This window comes from Streptopelia decaocto, assembly GCF_964273445.1.
Source record: "Streptopelia decaocto genome assembly, chromosome: Z".
NCBI classification, from domain to species: domain Eukaryota; kingdom Metazoa; phylum Chordata; class Aves; order Columbiformes; family Columbidae; genus Streptopelia; species Streptopelia decaocto.
The window spans coordinates 39,073,345-39,092,892 of NC_138657.1; the positions used below are offsets into that span (position 1 = coordinate 39,073,345).

A 19,548-nucleotide genomic window follows, 5' to 3' on the forward strand; every position below is an offset into this window, starting at 1 on the left:
GGCCAAGGTTTTCCAAGGAACAGCAGAAGGCCCCTTGCAGGCACTGAACTGAAAACAGCGATCTGTTGGCTTCTGGTGTAAAAGCACGTATGAGAAAGAACATCTTATCCAGTGGAGCTAAGTCGCCAAGGGCAGGGAGGACCAAGGGGAGAGCAGCGGGGGAATCCTGCCTGTGCGGGCAGGGCTGGTGAGACAGCGCGACGGAGAGAGGGCAGAGCTGAGGAAGACGGGGATGGGCAGAGGGAGCCAGGCCCGAGGGCTCGGGGCCAAAGGGTCTATGGGCACTGAGGCACGTTGCCTGAGCTCCCGGGTCACGGATGTGCCGCTCCAGACGCGTCACGACCAACCGTACCACGCGGTGCTGAACCCGGGGCCGTGACGTCCCGGGTCGCGCCGGAGCCGTGCTGTGCCCGAGCCGTGTTGTGCTGGGGGCCCCGCCATTCCGGAGCTGCCCAGGGCCGCTCTACCCAAACGGAGGGGAGGGGAGGGGAGGGGAACGGTAGGGAAGGGAAGTGAAGTGAAGGGAAGGGCAGGGCACGGCACGGCACGGCACGGCACGGCACGGCACGGCACGGCACGGCACGGCACGGCCCCCCTGCCCGCCCTCAGGCGCGGCAGCCCAACCCCGCGGAGCGCGGCCAATGGATGTGGGGGTCATTTGCATATCTGCATAGTGGCGGGCACATAAGAGCTCGGGGAGGGAGCGCTGGTGGAAGGTTTGGTCGTCTGTTTTGGGGCACTGCGTGGCCGCTTAACAGAGTGATTCATTGCATTATTTTTGTTCTGCAGTTGTATTTTTTTTTTTAACCACAAACTTATTTATTTTTTGTTTCGTTTTTGCACCGAAACCTTTCTGTCGCGGCAAAACGTAAGGAGAGAGGAGGAGAGATGTGGAAGAAAGCGTTCCTAGTCGCCCTCTGCCTCTGTCTGCGCTGGGTGGCTGTTCTCGGTGGCGGCGGTAAGTCCCCGGCCCGGGGAAGGGGCGAGTAGCCCCAGCACGCACGGGGCAGGGGGTGCAGGGAAGCTGTTGGGCATGCCTGGGAGGAGGGTGCAAGGTAGATGTCGCCGACATTGCGGGAAAGAGGAGTTGGCAGCTTCGCTTTTTAAGGCTCTCCCGGGGTGCAGGGGATGCTGCGGGGCCCGAGAGGCGGGGATGACCTCGGAAGGCGCTGGAGAGCGGCGCTTTGGGGAGCTGCATCCTCTTTAGGACAGACCCGGAGCCGGTCCCCTGCCCGGGCACAACATGCCCCGCTGGTGACCTGGGCTGTGAAGGTTTGGGTTGTGTTTTTTTCCTCAGGAGCAAGGTAGTTTCCAAGAGTCCCTTGCTGGGAAGTGGACTGGCACAGCGGTAACACCCTCGGCTCCCAGCGGGGCTAGGACCTTCTGTTGGGCATGGGACTCGCCCTGTATCTCAACTTCCTACGGTTCTTGGTCTAAGTTTTCTAAGGCAAGACCGAGTTTCATCAGTGTAACGATAATGTGTTTGTTTTGTAGTTAACACCTCTAATGCAGCAGAATCCATTAGTGAAAAAGTAATCAGAGGGGTGTACTCTCAAAATATCTGTATATACATATGATTGTGCTTTGTTTACTACTAGATGCTCACTAATGCTCTCTTGGGCAATCATGACATGATTGCAGCTTTAATAAGCAAAGAGACAAGTTTAGGAGGTGACTGCTCCTCAAACTTAGTTATCAGTGCCCTGTCACAGTCTTAACTTACTTACACTGATCTCACCCACATAATGTGTATACTTTAAAGTCCACAGCCATAGAAGAAAATGTGGCTGTAGCTCTTAGAGGTACTGTGTGATACTAAAACGGAATATGGAAACTGCTGCTCTTTCACCGCAGATGTCTTTGTTATTTCTTTTGTGTACAAGAAAGCCGAAGGGAAGTATTCAAAAGTAAGAGGATGGGGTGCTAGGGCACAGCTAAAGGAATGTATTTGCACTTTAAATCCGATTTTGTGCCATCAGAGGCAATCAAAAGCAGTTTTCATCACCGTATCCAAGTTCTCTACAGTAAAATAACTATCCTCCCAGAGCAAGATTTCATCCCTGTAGGAACTGATTTTCAACAGACTTACTAATGATTAAACTATTTCTCCCTAGGAACAGGTTCTATGAAAACAGGTTGTGTGATCATCCTAAATTGATCCAAGCCTTCAGTCGTGCACTATTTCTTGCACACCACAGCAAAAATGTTCTGAAACCATGGAAAATACATGATCCAGCCCTTCAGGAATCCAGAGTATTTCATAAACAACATAGAAAAAATATTCTAGGTGAAGATAACATTGCTGTTCCAAGAAAAGATAAAAATATTACTAGGAACACATTATGTTCTCTACTTTTACCAATGTGAATCCAGAGTCAGGGTTTACAGCAGATTTATGCTGTTGTATGATGTGAGTTGCTGGGTTTTGCTATGGCTGTATTTGTGACAGCCCTGCCAGGGCAGCTGTGGCATGGCCTTTCCAGAAACAATGCATTTCTGAGAAGGCCCAGAGTTGAAGCTGTCAGGCATCAAAAGTGCGCTGTAGAATAACATGAGCACTAGTACTCCTAACTAAAAGCTTGCTGGAATCTCCTGTGTGCCGGAACTACTTGCAAGGTATGGGTTTCTCATGCATCCTTTCCTCCATATTACATACTGCAAAGTCTGATAGTGATTGCGTTTTATTGTGTTGGGTTAATTCCAGATATCCCAGAGGGACTGATGGATTGCAAGAGCTGTGCTGGATTGAGTTACAAGCCCCCAGCTGCAGCTGAGTAAGAATCTGTTTGACAGGGAGTGCTGTGGAGAGGGCTGAGCACCCACATGCACAGTGTCAGAACTGTGTTTTGCCCTTGTTTTGCCAACTGCAGGACTTGGGCTGGAAGGTTCCAGCTCAGTGTCTGAACTTTGGCTTAGCTGCTGTTCAGAGTTGTTGCTCTTTCCATTGACTCTGCCTGGGAAGTTAAGGAGAACATACTTTCAGGAAAGAGAAGACATAAATAAACTTTAAGTCGTAATTTCTTTACAGCAAAGTTCAACAATACCCTGACTTGTGTGGTAGGTTTCATGGGACTGCAACACACAGTAGTCTGCTTTTAGTTTATAGTGTAGATCAAATTAAATGATAACTATTTCTGTGATACAGCCTCTTTATTATAGCTGACCATGAGTTTGCTTTAGAACTCATTTAGTAATTTGGTGACTGATGGATGAATGATCCTAATGTTGCTATCAGCTGAGGGAAGAGTTATTCCAGTTAACTCCATCTTTTTGTGTAAATGTCTGTTATGTGCTTATGTTTACTGCTGTGTCTGTGTAGGCTTGAGTTTACACAGTCTAGCAGTGTAATTTCTAATGATCGTTGCACCTAGCTAATAGCATTTCCATTTCTGTGTGCATGGTGCTAGGAAATTGTTATCAAAGATTCCCTTTTTACAGCCATAGTTCAGGTGCACTGATTCTGGAAATGCATTGTTATAATATTTGGCATCCTGTGTCTGATGCAGGCAATTTAACTTTTGATTAGTATTACAGATGCTGTTACTTCCTCAAAAGTCGCATTCTTTACTAAGCTGACCAGTGATAAAGTTTTCTTCATCAAAATCAGTTGCCGGGTCACCTTGGCCTTCCCATAAAGGAAACCTGAAGCTGATTTCACTTGATTAGTGTGTAAACTTGTATAGGTACAGTGTCAGAATGCTTAAAATCAGTAGGATGCTTTCAAAATTGATAGGAGTCCCTAACTGAATGGAATTTTAAAAATTGCAAGTCCAAAGCATCCTGAGGTGTAAACATGAAAATGGAACTGCTGACTTTTCCCAGTTTCTAAGCCTTTTTTTTTCCCCCCACTTTCTTCTGAGTTCTACAATATTCTCTATACCTTGACGTACAGGACAACTTTTTTAAAATATGAAAACAGAGATAATGTAAATGGAGGTGTAAGAAAAGCATCTGAAAATTTGCAGAGCATGATAAAATGATTGAGTTTGGCAATGCAGCCTATGGGCTGTTAGAAAAGCCAACTGGGGTCTGAAATTGGTGGTTTAACTCTTAATTCCACTCCCTTTTTAGTTCCCTAAATAGTCCCTTTGTAAGTCACCTTGTTAACTGTTAGCCCACAGCGCTGGCCAGAAAACTTTTGTACAATAACTGGGACTTGTATTTGCAACTGTGTGCCTGGAAGCTTTTGCAATATGAAACACATGCCTTTACACCTCCATTGAACTAAACTTGAGAAAACATGATTTTTAGCAAAAGCATGGATTTGTTTTTGTCTACATATTTTTACCTCCAGATCTGTTTTTCCTCAAGACCTGTTTTGGAAAGGAACTTTCATTCTTGTCATGAAGAACTACTGCGGTGTCTCAATATGGGTGCACAGAAATTTCTTTTTATTAACTTCTGTATCTCCATTATGTAATACCTGATGCAAATTCAAGTGAATTTATATCCACCTTTCAGAAACATGCTGAACGCTTCTTATTTCTGTGTTTTCCTAGGTTTAATGAATTTGGGTTAGAGCACATCATTAACTAGCCAGGGGTGGGTGTATACATGGACTGCCTCTGCATTTCTTTGGCTTTGTGTAATGCTGTAAGAGTGAGACTTAACTTGAACTAGCTCAGTTAGGACATGATTCAAGTCTTTTAATTTTAAATCTATAAGGCAAATGTCTGACAAAAGCCTATGTATAATAAAGTTTAGTTCTGAATAGCTTTTTAATAGACCGAGATACTTTATGAGGTACAAGTGGGAAATGCTAGTTTTCTGAAGTTGTATGCTTTGTAGCTTCTCTGCTATAGCTTTTAAGAATGGTACATGTAGTTCTAAGTATGTGTAGTGAGTGTGTACATACTATGATGTATCTCTGCTGCATTTCTATAATTTAATCTGCAGAAAGTGGGAGGTAAGGTGTGCAGCACAACATGGGGTGCAGACAAGTTATGCTCTGAGCCATACAGAACCTGTAAAGCCATACTCAGGTGAATTTTGAGGATACCTTCTCAATGAGCACATCATTAAGAATTCTGTAACAAATCCCACCACACACACTTCCCTCGTCCAGAGGGTATCTTGCTGCTGGCAACTGAGCATATGTGGACATTAGACAAAATGACACTTGTGAGCATAAAACATGCAAACAAGAATTTATTCTGGCTTTCCAATTCATTGTAAAACATAGCTAAATGAGCTGAGTGGCCTTCTGCCGTTTCTCTAACTCATGAGTTTACAAATATATAAAGGGTGAATTTCATGAGGATGGAGCCAGGCTCTTCTTGGTGACAGCCAATGATAGGACAAGGGGTAATGGGTTCAAACTGGAACACAAGAGGTTCCACTTAAATTTGAGAAGAAACTTCTTCTCAGTAAGGGTAACAGAGCACTGGAACAGGCTGCCCAGGGGGTTGTGGAATCTCCTGCTCTGAAGACATTCAAGGCCCGCCTGGACACATTCCAGTGTAACCTCATCTAGGTGAGGCCCCTGCTCCGGCAGGGGGATTGGACTAGATGGTCTTTCAAGGCCTCTTCCAGTCCCTAATATTCTGTGATTCTGTGAGTTGTTGCTTTGCAGCTGCTGCTTTCTTCTTTGTGACTGCATCTCAGAGCTCCTATGTCTTTAAATCCCACCCAAAGATTTTTAGGCTGAAACAGTAAATGTTTGGGAAGCACTCTGTACATCTTTAGTGGTAGGGGACACCAAACTGCAGTCTAAGTTTGTTTCACTTTTCTAAGTGCACCTTTAAGTATGGTGCACTTGTAGTAAACCAAATTTACAATTTTAAGCTAATTTCCAGAAGAACTAATATGTGAATTCTAGCATTGTAATTGATTGTAATTGAAAACTCACTATAAGACAGGATATCAATTTAATTTAGATTTTGGGTGATTACCAGGTTTAATTCAGAAGGGAAATTATATCTAAGTATGAAAGGAAGCACTATTAACTAGTGAGCAGGTGGACTACTCTTGCTAGCCTTCCTGTGCTGGGCAGGAATATACATAATGGAAAGTCCTTGCATTGTATGCTTTACAATTGAAAGCTGTTCTTGGTCATTTCAAGGTTTTACTGATTCACTGCTGGATGAAAAGTTGTAGTTTCATATTTAGCCAATCAGCCTTTGGGACTTCTCTGGCTAAAAAGTAGATTGTGTAAGTCTAAAGATTTGTTTCAGAAAGTTTTGTACTCTTTCAGTTAGAAAATGGAGTTTTGAATGTGCAAAAATATAAGGGGCAACTTCTGAAAAAGACTGGCATTTGGTTAGTTTGGTAAATTTTGCTTTTAGTGACTAGTTCTACTGGTTGGAGAGGTGTGTTTCTCAAACTTTATCCCTTCTTTAGGGGCAGGGTGGCAAGAAGAGGGTCCTCAGTGTGATTATCCTGGATTAGCTAGCCAGCCTAGCACAGTCAAGGTCAAAACCTAAAGCAGAGTGCTGCCTCTGTTCAATGAAAGGTTCTTCTTGCTTCCTTACATGTGCTTTGCTTTTAACGGATGAGAAGTTTTGGTGAATTCAGGCAGTGTTAAGCCACTTATTGTGGATGATGGCAGTCTCTCCAAGGCTTGTCCACGCTCATTTGTTGCCAGCCTGTGTGCTGGTTTTACACAGTATGTGAGAGGTTAGACCTGATTTCTCTGGCTCTCCAAGCACAGCAGGAACCTCCCAGGCTTTTTACAGCTACCTGAAGGTTGAGTGAGGCTGGGTGTAGGTCAGTGCCCTGCTGAGTTTGGTAGCTTGAATGAGAAGACCAGAAAACCTGAGTTTTAGAAAAAAAAAAAAAAAAAGTAGTTTGTTAATCATTACCTCTGAGTGATGAAGCACAACTTTATGGAGAAATACAGTTATCATAGAAAACCTCTTCTGCAATGGGGAAAAAGGAGAGTGGAAATGGGGCTTTGTGTGTCTGGCATGAGGTCCTTGCTTGTGTCCCTTTGCATTCCCTATGGTGACTTGGAGCCATTCATTAGTGTGTGTTTAGGAGTTTGTGAAAGATTGGTGGTTGTGATGTCAGGCAACACAATACTCACGATACTGAGCAGGACAGAGTTGGTCTGAGTTCAGCTGCACTTGGAGAACAGGAAATCAATATTTGCTAAATGCAAGGTGACAAAGTAGGGCCTGGTTTAAGTCCACAATTAATTACAGGGTCTGCTGGATATAGAGGTACTTAAGTGTTGAATCAGATGTAAAAAGAGGAGGGATGTAAGTTTCTTCCCAGACAGAGGAAGCAGTGAGTATGAAGGCTAGAGTAACTTCTCTGCTTTGGCAGGAACATAAGCAAAAATTACGTTTTGAAGCTAGAGGGAGTTCTCTAAGAAGTGATCTTTACAAGCCACCACATGCTTTGTCACCACCAGTACATGATCTTCACCTCCTCCTACCCTGCCCTGCCGATTCAAAATAGTTTCAGGCAGAGGAAGATGTTGTGGGTTTTTTTTTTCCTGCAGTGTTGCTTATCAGAAAAAATACTGCCTTCAAAATGAGTGTCTGATCTCCTCACCTGCTGTTTTCCTCCATTAATAAAAAGTTTAAATTAGCATTTTGCAAAAACAGTGGTGACTTTGCAGCTCTTCATACACTGCAATTACTTGGTGCTATAAAGAGCCTTGTTAGGTAGTGGTTATTGATGTGGAATGAGTGATTACTGATGTGGAAGATGCATCACCAAAATATTTAATAGTATGGTAGGAACTTGCTGCTTTCCTGCATGACTATTTATGACTGTTCTGTGCAGTTCTCTACTCCTAAAACACTGCTGTATGTTTCCTGTGCTCTTGCATAGCAGAAACTGAGACCACTTTCGAGGGAATTGAGAGCAAGTTCTCCTTACGGACGCCTGCAGAACCAGATGAGGATGTCTGCTACCTGATTCCTGGGCAGGTTGACAGCCTGGCACAGTGCAACTTCAATCACACCAGTAAAACCTTTGTGGTGATCCATGGGTGGACGGTAAGAAGAAAGGGGAGGAATATCCCTTTCAACCACATTAGTGATAAATTGTCCTAGATAAAACAGCTGAGGTGTCTATACACCACAGATAACATTAAGATATGTCTTTTTTTAATAAAAAAACCCAACAGGTGACAGGAATGTATGAAAGTTGGGTCCCAAAGCTGGTGGATGCTTTGTACAAGAGGGAACCTGATTCAAATGTCATTGTGGTGGACTGGCTAGTTCGAGCTCAGCAGCACTACCCAGTATCTGCTGCATACACTAAGCTGGTGGGAAAGGATGTTGCTACATTTATTGACTGGATGGAGGTAAGACATTTAGTTAACATGTCTCACATTGTACATAATCTCCTAGGAGACAAAACAGCAATAATGCTCTTGTGTTATCTCCTGTGGGGTAGGTTGAGTTAAGCTGTTCAAGACAGTACTTTTGCTGGACTGGTAAAGTCCCAGCTTTAATTTAATAATTATTGCTTACATAAGGAGGACTTTTATAGTGTGGTCTGGAAGCCTTACCTCGTGGTCTGTGGAACCCTGTAAGTCTACAGTATTTCTGAAGGCTTTGTGAGAAGTAGCTATGAAAGACAGGTTGCTATACAGCAGCCAGCCCTTGGGAAATGGAAGTCTGGCCTGCCTTTGGGAAATACTTAAGAGATCCAGAAACTGGTGGGAAGGGGGTAGCTGAAAATTGTGTTATGTTAGTTGTATTTAGTGTTCATTCTGTTATTCATGGCTCAAAGAGAAATCCCAGTGTTTAGAATACATTTTCCCTTATGCTTTCTGATGTTTTCCCATTTGACTTCATTCGTTAAACTATTCTCTTCTTCAGGAGCAATTCAATTATCCTCTCAACAATGTTCACTTGCTGGGGTACAGTCTTGGTGCTCATGCTGCTGGGATTGCTGGGAGTCTGACTAAGAAGAAGGTGAACAGAATTACTGGTAAGAAGACCTGTGGTTGCAGAATGTAGAATGTAGTCATGTCTCTTCCATGCTGAAATATTCCACTGGAAAATCATCAGAATAATTGTTGCTTCTTGGCTGTACTGAGGTTATGTATTCATGCTTTATAGAATCAGCAGGACTGACATTTTTGTAGTAGAACTGGTAAAGGTTCAGAAAAGAACAACAAAGGTGATGGGTGAGAAGAGTTGATCTGCTTCTGCACAAAAAGAGTGAGTAGGCAGGGATTCATCAGCCATGAGAAGAGACTGGTTGGGGGGTGTGATAGAGACTGGCCAAATCCACAGCTTGGAGAAGGTCACAGTATCTCTTGTAGCATGAGAACTTCAGCTGATTGTCTTCATCTAGGTGGTCATACCTTGCGATGGGTGGGAGCCATTAAAAGAGAACAGGAAGTAGATCCTCCTACAGTGAGGGTTGTACCTACAAAGCTCTTTTCCATGGCATGCTATGAATACAAGTAGCTTACATGGTCTCAGAGGGAGACTGGACAGATAATCAGAAGACGTGCACTGTGGGTTACTAGAAAAACTTAATCATGACAGGCTTAAGTAATATTCTAGGCTGAAAACCATACTGGAAGTATTTTGGGAAGGGAAGTATACATATGCTTACTTTGTTCCTGTGCATGCTTAGGTGTCTGCATAGGGTGATTTTTGGAGGCTGAGAATTGTGCTAGACAAGGCAGAGTGCACAGCCACTCTGGACTTATTTTACAGCCCGGTACCTGGAAAGCTGATCCCCTAGTACTGATCTCTGTGACAAAGGAAATGCCAGCATCAGCAGAGGCTGAGAAAATCACTTATCTATGGTATCTTCATTGCTGAGAGAGCTTGGGACTGGCATTCAGATGGGAGTCTAGCTCCTGTCCTTCTGGCACCCTTTACTCCTTTACATGAGCCTGGCTCTGATCCTGGGTCTACAGGTACATGGGTTGACTAGGCAGCGGTTGCATTGTGAAAGGCTGACTCCTAGGAGGTGGCAGATTAAAATCACTAGTCCCTCTCCCCTTCCTGTCTTTCAGCTGCAGCTTTGGTACTTTCACTGAGGTTGCCAAATCACACAAATACCAGTAGCCCTTTGTTATGACCCCACAGTTGCTCTTAGTGCCCAGGATGAATGTTTCCCCAGGAAAGAAGCATCACGTTTGAGCATAGTGAGTGATGGGATGTGGTCCCCAAAGTCCTCACAGGAGAGAGTGAGGCAGCTCAGACCAGGTGAGGCTAATAAGTGGTAGGCAGCCTAGGTGCCTGTCCCTGATGAGGGTTACAGAAAAGATAAGTCCATTCAGCTCTGCCTCCAGCTGTCTCTCGAGTAGCTGTCTAATCAAGAGATGGTATCTCTTCACTGGCAGAATAGTTCTGGGTGTTTTTGATGTCAGTGTTGCTGCAGCTTGACAGTTTACCATAATTTCCTCTTAGGCATGTAGACAGTGAAGCTCTTGTTTGTATTTCCCACTAGTTCCCCTAGCAGGGAGTTAGCAGCAAGACATTTTCCACACTTCAGACGCTTCAGATAGAAATTTTACAGTAGATGACAGGACAGGAAGACATTGAGAAAATATTTGCTAGCTTCTTTCTTCCATTCACTGGAAATGCAACAGCTGTGAGGAAGTTATTCGGGCTTCTTTACATATGTTTACATGCATTTTTTTTAAAGAGTGACAGCATGTCAAGGTAGTGTATTTGACTCTCCTGTATACCTGAATGCTACTTAATACTCTAGCCCAATGTGGTAGCTGAACATGAGATTTATCACTGTTGGTGTATTTGGCAGAGAATCTAATTTTTTTTGTTTGCCCCATAAAGGGCTGGATCCAGCTGGTCCTTCCTTTGAGTATGCCGATGCTGTCACCCGCCTCTCCCCCGATGATGCTGACTTCGTGGATGTACTACACACTTACACTCGAGGTTCTCCAGATCGCAGCATTGGGATCCAGAAGCCTGTTGGACACATTGATATTTATCCTAATGGTGGAGGTTTCCAGCCAGGTTGCAACTTGGGAGAAGCACTCCGTCTGATTGCTGAAAAAGGCTTTGCAGGTGAGGCTGATCTGAAACAAACATCTGTTAACATCCAAAGGGATATTTTCAATAGCCTGCAGGTTTTTTTGCAAGCAAAGATCTCTTTGAGAGGCACAGGAGCTTGTTGTTTTAAGTGCTTTTAAAAGTCAGCCTAAAAAGCCCAGCTCTGACATAGTGGATCATGGCTGTTGAAAGCATTGCTTAAGAGTTTATGTCATTTTATGCATGTGTGTATACATATTACACATTTTTGTTTTCAAGATGTGGATCAGCTGGTGAAATGCTCCCATGAACGATCCATCCACCTCTTCATTGACTCACTCCTCTATGAAGAAAAGCCCAGCATGGCCTACCGCTGCAACACAAAGGAGGCCTTTGAGAAGGGTCTCTGCCTGAGCTGCCGGAAGAACCGCTGCAACAATTTGGGTTACAAGGTCAACAGAGTGAGGACGAAGAGAAACACCAAAATGTATTTGAAGACTCGTGCTCAGATGCCATATAAAGGTCAGTCCTGCTTGCTTTCTGGCAAGCAAGACTGGTACCTCTGTTCAGCTGTGTGTGAGGGTGGGTGCATGCTGCAGATGACAATATTGCAGCTTTAGTGCCTGTGGTGAGCAGTGGTGGAGCTTGCCTGCAGTTTGCCATTAAGCACAAGCTAAGGGGCAGTCTCTGAAAAGAAAAAGTATCTTACTCAAGGTGTGGAAGTGGGGGTAGAATGCAAAGATGTTTGTAACAAGTTTCTAAGTAGCAAAATTAAGAAGACCTACTCTGCAGCCCTGTCACTTGGAACAACTGAGTCTTTCAAATTTTTCAGTACTCTTCATCCAAATGAATTTTTTCTATTGCTGGGAAAATAATCAGTAGAGCCCAGCATGATGAGCAACATCTTTGAAGATGTACAACCATCAGACTTGTGCCTTTCGTAGTACCTTTGTCAAAGGAGCACTGGTCCTCATTAAAATATCACAGCATTTCCTGATTCCCATTGCCACAGTGGTGCATCTGAGAAAGACACTGCCAGAAAGAACTGGAAGGCTTTCAGCTAGGGAAGTAGCTTCTGAGTTGGATTTTACTCAGTTTTTTTTTTTTTCTCCTTAGTTTTGACTGTACCACCTGGAATGCTCATTGTGCGCGTTCTGTGGGGAACCAGCAATTGGCACATTCCTGTAGTGTTACAACAGCTGCAAGACTAGTGTTTTGTTGGCATTTGGTGCTTAATCTGCAGTGTCAGTGGGTTGAATTTTTTGTTTTTAACCAGGGCTCCTGTATGAGGAGAGCACAGCTCACTTGTTTCAAGTCAGCAATGGCAATTCTTACACATTTATAAAGGGCTTGAAGGTCATACTGCAGACGCTGGGGTTATTATAGTGACAGTCAACATAAATGCAGAGTATAGCTGCAAGAACTGCAAAGGTGTTTTTTAATCATGATTCCTGTGCATCCTAATCTTTACCTTCTCACAAAAATAGTTCTCTGGATAGCTGCAGGGAGCTAAATCTCAGTTTACTGATGTGGGCATATTCTAGCGTAGGATTGTGCATGAGGGGTTTTGAGTGGTTTTGTCACCAGCAGTTTCTTTGGAGATTGCTTTTTTTCCAAACGGCCTTTTCTTTTGTGTTCTTCCAGTCTTTCATTACCAGGTCAAGATTCATTTCTTTGGAAAGGCTAATACAACCAAGACAAACCAGCCATTCCTGATCTCTCTCTATGGCACTCTAGATGAGAGTGAGAACATTGCTTTTACACTGTGAGTACCTACAGAAACAACTGCAATGTACTGTTGAATCTATCTGAATCTGCTAAAGCTCCAGCTGAAAAACTTGTTCTAGCTCCAGCTACAGAATTCTTACAGGGTTCCAGAATCTGCCCTGGTCTTTGATCAAGGGGATGCATCTACTGCTGAAGCTAAAGATCTAAGCTCTGTAAGAGCTGATCTTGGTAAGAGGTCCGAAATATAGAAATGTGAATTCTGATCTGTGTGTCAGCCTAATAAGAATTTTTGTGGTGTGCCAGCTTTCGTGATTTCTTCTCTTTTCAGTAGCATTATGTATTAAAGTTCCTTAATGCAGACTGCAACCTGAAGTTGAGTGTCTGATGGGCCTGAAGGCCTCAGGGCAGAAGCTGACAGAGGCATGGGATATGCTTCCACAGCTCTGCAAATAAGCAGAAGTCTGTACTACTATCCCTGCACATGGGCTGGCAGGGAATGGGGCTGGAAAACAGTCTGTCTGCTCCAAGAAACCTAAACTGTTCCTGGCTGGTGTTTGTCTGGCTTCTCTGAGAGCCATCAGTACTGGAGTACTGGAGTACCTCTTGCCTTGCAGTCTGTCCTGGGATTTTACCAGCCTTGCTGAAGAAAGCTTTTCCTTCTGCCTCTACAAAAGCGCTTTTTTTTTTTTTTTATTCCATTCATCAGAACTGTGGACAAAGTTGCTTGTTCCTTTCTTCTTTTCTGAAGTACATAAAGTCCTGGTTGTGTTTCCACTTAATTTTCTTTATCTGTCCAAAATTTCCTTTTTTTTTTTTTTTTGGTTGAGGTGTTTTCTTTTTCCTTATTTCCCTCCCACAGGCCTGAAGTGTCTTCAAACAAGACCTTCTCCTTCCTGATTTACACCGAAGTGGACATTGGTGACCTGCTTATGCTGAAGCTGCAGTGGGAGAAAGATACCTTCTTCAGCTGGTCAGATTGGTGGACTCCTTTTACTTTCGACATCCAGAGAGTCAGAGTGAAGTCTGGAGAAACTCAGAAGAAGTAATTTTTGATTGTTATAAGCCATATTAGTTTTAATTGACAGTGTTTCCTGATTTTTTTTTTTTTTTTCTGGTGTATCACAGGGTGGAACAAAACATGGAAAGCTGTTACAAATGGGTGCAGTACTGATAATCAGGGCTCCAGTGGCACCAAACTGGCATTTTTGTCACCCAGGTTTAGTTGTTTGCTCCCATTGGGATCTGCAATATGTAGTTTTACTCCCATGTAATTCATTTGCATACCACTGTCATGTGCTTTAGGTTAGTTACAATATACAGGAGAGGATCTCCATGAACCAGCATCTCTGATTGTATTTGCAGTTCCTCTCCATCTTTCTCTTGGTGGACATTTGCATAGGTTTTCTTGCAAATAACATGCTTAGAGATTTTTAGACACCCTTCCAAAAGTGTTTGCACCAGAAATCATTGCTTTGTTAAACTGGATTTTTCTTAGCCGTTGAATACCTGAATGGTGGGTGAAAATTGAAACACGTGACTGTTACAGGACTCTGCTAATGCATAAGTGTTAGAACAGCGAAGTCTGAACAGAACTGCTTTGATCTGAATCTTTTGAAATACTCATTAATAGACATGAGATCTGTTAGCAGAAAATGAACCCAGACCAGAGTATGAATGTCCTATGTATGATATCGCAAATAATATTTTGCTTGTTTGGATAAACAAGGTGAACTTGATCGAAGAACAGTTATCAGAGCTGAACAAACGTAGGGGTGGGGAAAGTACTGATAAGTAGAAAAGCAACTGCTCTGGTTTGCTGGAGCTGGCAACCTACTTTATTTGCAAAAATATGCAGTAGTAAGGCTTTCTTCAAAGATCATTCACCTCACAAAGAGTTCCACAAGGACTGGTGTAAATAAAGACCCAGGAGACTGAGAACAAAGCTTCTGCTCTCTTAGCTACAGGGAGATTTTATGCATAGGACCAGTGAAAGTTATGGCTACATTTAAGGTCCATGCATAGTGCATTTACCAGTTTATCATGCACAGTGTTTCTTTTGTCACAGAATTTTCTTTTAAAAATTTTCTTATAGGCTTGTAAAATAGTAGTGCCTTACATGACAAAGTATAAAGGCTGCTTCCAAGCACCAGTCTTGTTTCTATGGTTAAAAAGAGACATCTGGCTTAGTCATATGATTGTCCAATATTTATTCCACAGAGTGGTGTTCTGTTCTCGAGATGGCACCTCGCGTCTCAGTAAAGGAGAAGAGGCAGCAATATTTGTGAAATGTTTGGAGCAGCCTGTCAACAGGAAGAGAGGAGGGTATGAATGTTCACTGTTTTTTGGCTTGGGAGAAACTTGAGTTGTAGCAGGAGGATCTAACAAAACTTCTTGATTTAGTTGACCGGTGCAGTAGTCTTCTCAAGGCTTTGGGACTAACCTGAGTTTTCCTTATGGTAACTTTTGCAGCCGAAAAATCCCTGATTTGTTTATCTGCTAACCATCTCCTTGTGTGGTTGATAATATGTCTGAAAAGCAAGTACAAGTCACTGCCCCTCATGTTCATGTGGTATCACAGTATGTTTGGGATTGGAAGGGACCTCAAAAGATCATTAGTCCAATCCCCCTGCTGGAGCAGGAATGCCTAGGTGAGGTCGCACAGGAACATGTCCAGGCGGGTTTTGAATGTCTCCAGAGAAGGAGACTCCACAACCCCCCTGGGCAGCCAGTTCCAGTACTCTGTCACCCTTACTGAGAAGAAGTTTTTTCTCAAATTTAAGTGGAACCTTTTGTGTTCCAGCTTGATCCCATTACCCCTTGTCCTATCATTGTTTGTCACTGAGAAGAGCCTGGCTCCATCCTCGTGGCACTCACCCTTTATATATTTATAAACATTAATAAGGTCACCCCTCAGTCTCCTCTTCTCCAAACTAAAGAGACCCAGCTCCCTCAGCCTTTCTTCATAAGGGAGGTGCTCCACTCCCAAGTATAAATGACTGTTAGAGAGAGTTTACAGACAAGGCACTAATGCATGGAGGAAAGCATGCCTCTATCTGAAGAGAGCTTACATTTACCCTTAACTGAAGAACATCCAAACAGAGTCAGTCCAGAGCCCTCCCTCCTCAGTCACCAGCAGCAGATTCAGAGGCTGGTACAGGAGCTGAGTAGTACCTGTGCCTGTGCTTTCCCTGGCACACAGCTTTCTGTTGGCAACTGTCAGGTGAGTGACTTCCTGAGATTTGCATCTCTGATTTGGATCAGAGGTTGATCTGTGTTGCCCTTGGTGCACTTTAGTTTTTTGATCAATTATTTTTCTAACCCAGAATAAACTTTCATATGTGGGGCCAATTTTATTTGGACTTCATCCACTGAAGTTTGAGCTGGAGGAGTGGTCATATTTATTTTAGTGCAATTCCTGTGCTTGAAAGGTCTCATGGGAACACTTACAGACTGAGATCTAGTTTTTCATAAAGAGGCACGTGTGCTGAACCTCACTCCAGGACAATGACCTGGGGAGGCCTTGAGAGATCTGTGTTTGTATCTGACATGTGTAAAATCAAGCAGCAGCCAGGAAAGCCCAAGCACATAATTTTTTTTCCCTGCTAAATAGTATTTTTTTAATCTTAAGTCTCAAAAATAGTACAAAAAGGAACAAGTATCTTGCATCTTCCTCATCTATCTTTTTTTCTTTTTTCCCACAGTGCCAAGAAAACCTCCAAAGAAAATTCTGCCTATGAATCTGCTTAAGTGACAAGAATGAAGGTTTTCCTCACTGGGGAGGAGGAGGGTCTGTTCATCCCAGTGGACTGGATATTCAGAACCAAATATATAGAAATATTTATCTGCTGCTGGCTTTTTGCCTGCTGTTTCTAGCTATCTTAGGAGACTTCTTGTAAGGAAGTCTCAGCATACCAAGTACTAACCATAAAGATACATTATCCAAATAGTTGAAAAAACAAAAAGAAATCTGCAAAACAACTTGCCAAAGGCTTGAGTGCTGGGAAGGAATAAGTAACTTTGCTTAATCATCGTGCCTTGTGACAAGGTTTCTTGACATCAAATACTCTATAGCAATTTTCTAGTATTTATTGAGAAGAAGCAAAGCCCTATACCTGGCTTTTCTTTCTTTTCAGGAGTCTTCTGAAATTGGACAGCTTTTTTTTCTGGCTTGGCTGGCTGGATTTTCAGACAGTTCAGTGGCTAGAGTTCATTCTCTTCAAGTGTGTGTTTTGCAAATGAGTAGGTTTCTCCTGAAAAACCCCACCTTTGTATTACTAAAACGTGTCAGGGCCTGACTTAATATGGGGATTAATTTTCTAGTTTGTGGTTATGGATGTGTTTTACCGGGGGTAGATGCCAGTGCCTCTTAACAATAGGCATGATCTGTTAAGCTATATACTTCTATGCAGCTTAACCTGAAATAAATAGCAGCTGGAGGAGAAGACAGCAGTACTGATGTCCTGTGCAGATATTCAACCTTTCATCTGTGCTTTCGTTCCTTGAAAATGAAACCATCTACTCTCCAACATTCTGTGAATAATGAACTGTTACCAGGTTGTTGTGTGTGTGTGTGTTTGTTTGTTTTCCCCACCACTTGCTTACATCCTGTATGTGACAGTTTCTCTGCTCTTTGATGCCGAATGTCAGCCATGCAGCTGAGTGGCTGCTGTATGCAGTCTTCAGTGCAGGTGAATCCACTTGACAGGTGACAAGCATACTTATGGTTCCCTGTACTGGGATTGTGACTGTGAGTGACCCACCTTGGTTTTGTTGCTTGGCTGTGATACAGTGCTAGATCCTAGGCGCTGCTTTGTTTTCTGACATGAGGTGGAATTCAGCAAGAAGCAGGAGCTGTGACTGTTAAAAGGAGCCTGATTGTGCGATGAACAAGAATGACTGCTCTGAAAAACACTTGAATTAGATGTGCTGCAAGTTGCCAAAAATAGATATACTGAACATATTCTACTTCCCCTTTAAGCAGTATGTAATTTTTCTAGTGCTCTGAAAGGTTCAATAGCCCTCTTTTAGCCTTCTAGAAGACAAACAAAATACTGGGCCGGTAGAAGTGCTCAAAGGTAGACACAGTGTAATGTTAGCTATTGATGCTGTCTTTTGTAGACTTATTCTGCATGTGCAGACTGTGGAGGTGGTGGGTTTTGCAATATCCCATCTTGAAAGCAAAACTAATATGTATGAGTTTATATGCACAGTTTTTCTTTTTTTTCAGCTGTGGCTGCTAGTATATTTGGGGATAAAAGTCTTAAACAGTGCAATATGTTGGAATATTAATAACTCTAAAATTGCTCACATTTGATTTCCTAACCCCTAAACTACAGCAGAGATGTGATGAGTCACTGAGGGTGGGGTTGGGTGTTGAGTCATTGCATTTGAGACCTCTAAAAATAAATATTATGATTTATTCCCTGTAGAATTAACATTGTATTGCAATTTTCTCTTAAGAGTTAAATTCTTTGAAAATAAAGTGTCTGAACAGTTGTGCTCTTAATACAGGATCAAATACAAACACATACAGAACTTGGATACAAAATAGGGAAGGTTCTTGTACAGGAGGACACAAGATTTAGCTTCAGATGTTATTTATTAGCTGTAAATAAAGTATTTATGTGTGTAAAGGTAGTTTGTATATATTGCTGAAGTTGCTGACAGTCTCTACATTAATACAGTTGTGTGGTATTAATCCTGTATATAGCTTTCAAACAGATTTTTATCAACAAACTACTTATACTGTGTTATTTCCTATGTGGTTAAAACTTTTTTAAAAAAGGAAGCTCCTCAGTTTTGTACAGAATGGAAACCTATGGTTTTAATAAAATTATCAAACTGATGCCAAAGTCACTACTTTCCTTTTGATGAAGCCATGTGCTATTTGTCTTTTATGTGAAGGCCATAGCCTCTTACTTGGATTCTGGGATGAAAAGATAGGGTAAGATAGATATATATGTATATAGATATATATGTATAATATACATATATATACACACTTTTTTTTTTAAGCAACATGTGATTTTTTTTTTTCTTTTTTTCCTTTTGGGAAATACAAAAATCATGTCTCCAGACTTCAAGGAATCATAATGTGTGAGAAAGTAGTATCCCTGTCACTAGAGTGACTTACACTTTGTCGTTTTCAAGTCTTAATGCCCTTTTAACAAGAGCCCTTACATCAAAAGGCTTACTTCTTCCTTTGTGTTTTTTAATTCCCCTGCAGGTGTCAGAACTATGCTTCTGCTCATTGCTGTACCAAAATAGATATATTCTGACCCTGTGGGCCTATCAGGGAAGCACCATTCCCTTATCACCACTGCCCCTTAAGGGAGTAACAGGGGAAAACAATCACTCTGGCCCACATCTGGTGGTTGTCACCGGAACAGTTTGCTTTGTGCAATACACAGCAAGGCTTTGCAAAGGTCTTTAAGAGGGGTTTGCCAGAATTTACAAGAGATGTAGTAACATGCACATGGGGGACAATATTAGGAGTCTTTGTAGCAGCTCTGAGCTGACTTAAGGGACTCTGCTTCCAACACTTACCTGGCCAGAGGCAGCTCTTTGACAAGAGCAGACCTTCACTCCATGTGAAAGGAGAAGGGAGGTATGAAATGGAAAAGGTCTGGGCACAAAGGCAAAGGACAAATAGAGGGAAAGAGATGAAAGGAGAGGAAGTGGAGGGGGAATTGGAGGTGGAGTATGGAGTACCCTGGATGAATGAATGGAAAAGGGAAGACAGGGAAGGAACTCAATCTGCAGAGACAGAATGCATGAAAATGCTGGCAGCAGGTGTTCTCTTTCTCTGTGTCAGTGTCTGGGTTGGGAGAGAGGAAAGACCCCTGCCGTTATATGAGACAAGGCCTGTGATCACATTTTCTAAAAGCACCATGATTCTTTTAAA

At 42.7% G+C, this 19,548-nt stretch overlaps 1 protein-coding gene across 2 annotated transcripts; it reads left to right on the forward strand.

The window, feature by feature from the left end:
• Positions 1 to 697: 697 nt before the first annotated feature.
• Positions 698 to 18,489, forward strand: LPL (lipoprotein lipase). Of its 2 annotated transcripts, none has more exons than XM_082074430.1 (10): positions 698 to 958; positions 7,780 to 7,946; positions 8,078 to 8,257; positions 8,778 to 8,889; positions 10,719 to 10,952; positions 11,196 to 11,438; positions 12,561 to 12,681; positions 13,504 to 13,686; positions 14,862 to 14,966; positions 16,346 to 18,489. In XM_082074430.1, the coding sequence occupies exons 1-10, from the start codon at positions 889 to 891 to the stop codon at positions 16,389 to 16,391; spliced, it is 1,461 nt and encodes a 486-aa protein (XP_081930556.1). In that variant the 5' UTR covers positions 698 to 888; the 3' UTR covers positions 16,392 to 18,489. The 2 variants fall into 2 exon arrangements, with proteins under 2 accessions (XP_081930556.1, XP_081930557.1); XM_082074431.1 differs by having other exon boundaries at positions 7,783 to 7,946.
• The last annotated feature ends 1,059 nt before the right edge of the window (positions 18,490 to 19,548 follow it).

What these genes read in the sequence shown, in the direction of transcription:
- LPL (XM_082074430.1), top strand. Translation starts at nt 889, where the DNA reads ATGTGGAAGAAAGCGTTCCTAGTCGCCCTCTGCCTCTGTCTGCGCTGG. An exon ending in GAAGGTGAACAGAATTACTG is followed by an intron (nt 8,890 to 10,718) that starts GTAAGAAGACCT and finishes TGCCCCATAAAG; the next exon opens with GGCTGGATCCAGCTGGTCCT. An exon ending in GTCAACAGGAAGAGAGGAGG is followed by an intron (nt 14,967 to 16,345) that starts GTATGAATGTTC and finishes TTTTTCCCACAG; the next exon opens with TGCCAAGAAAACCTCCAAAG.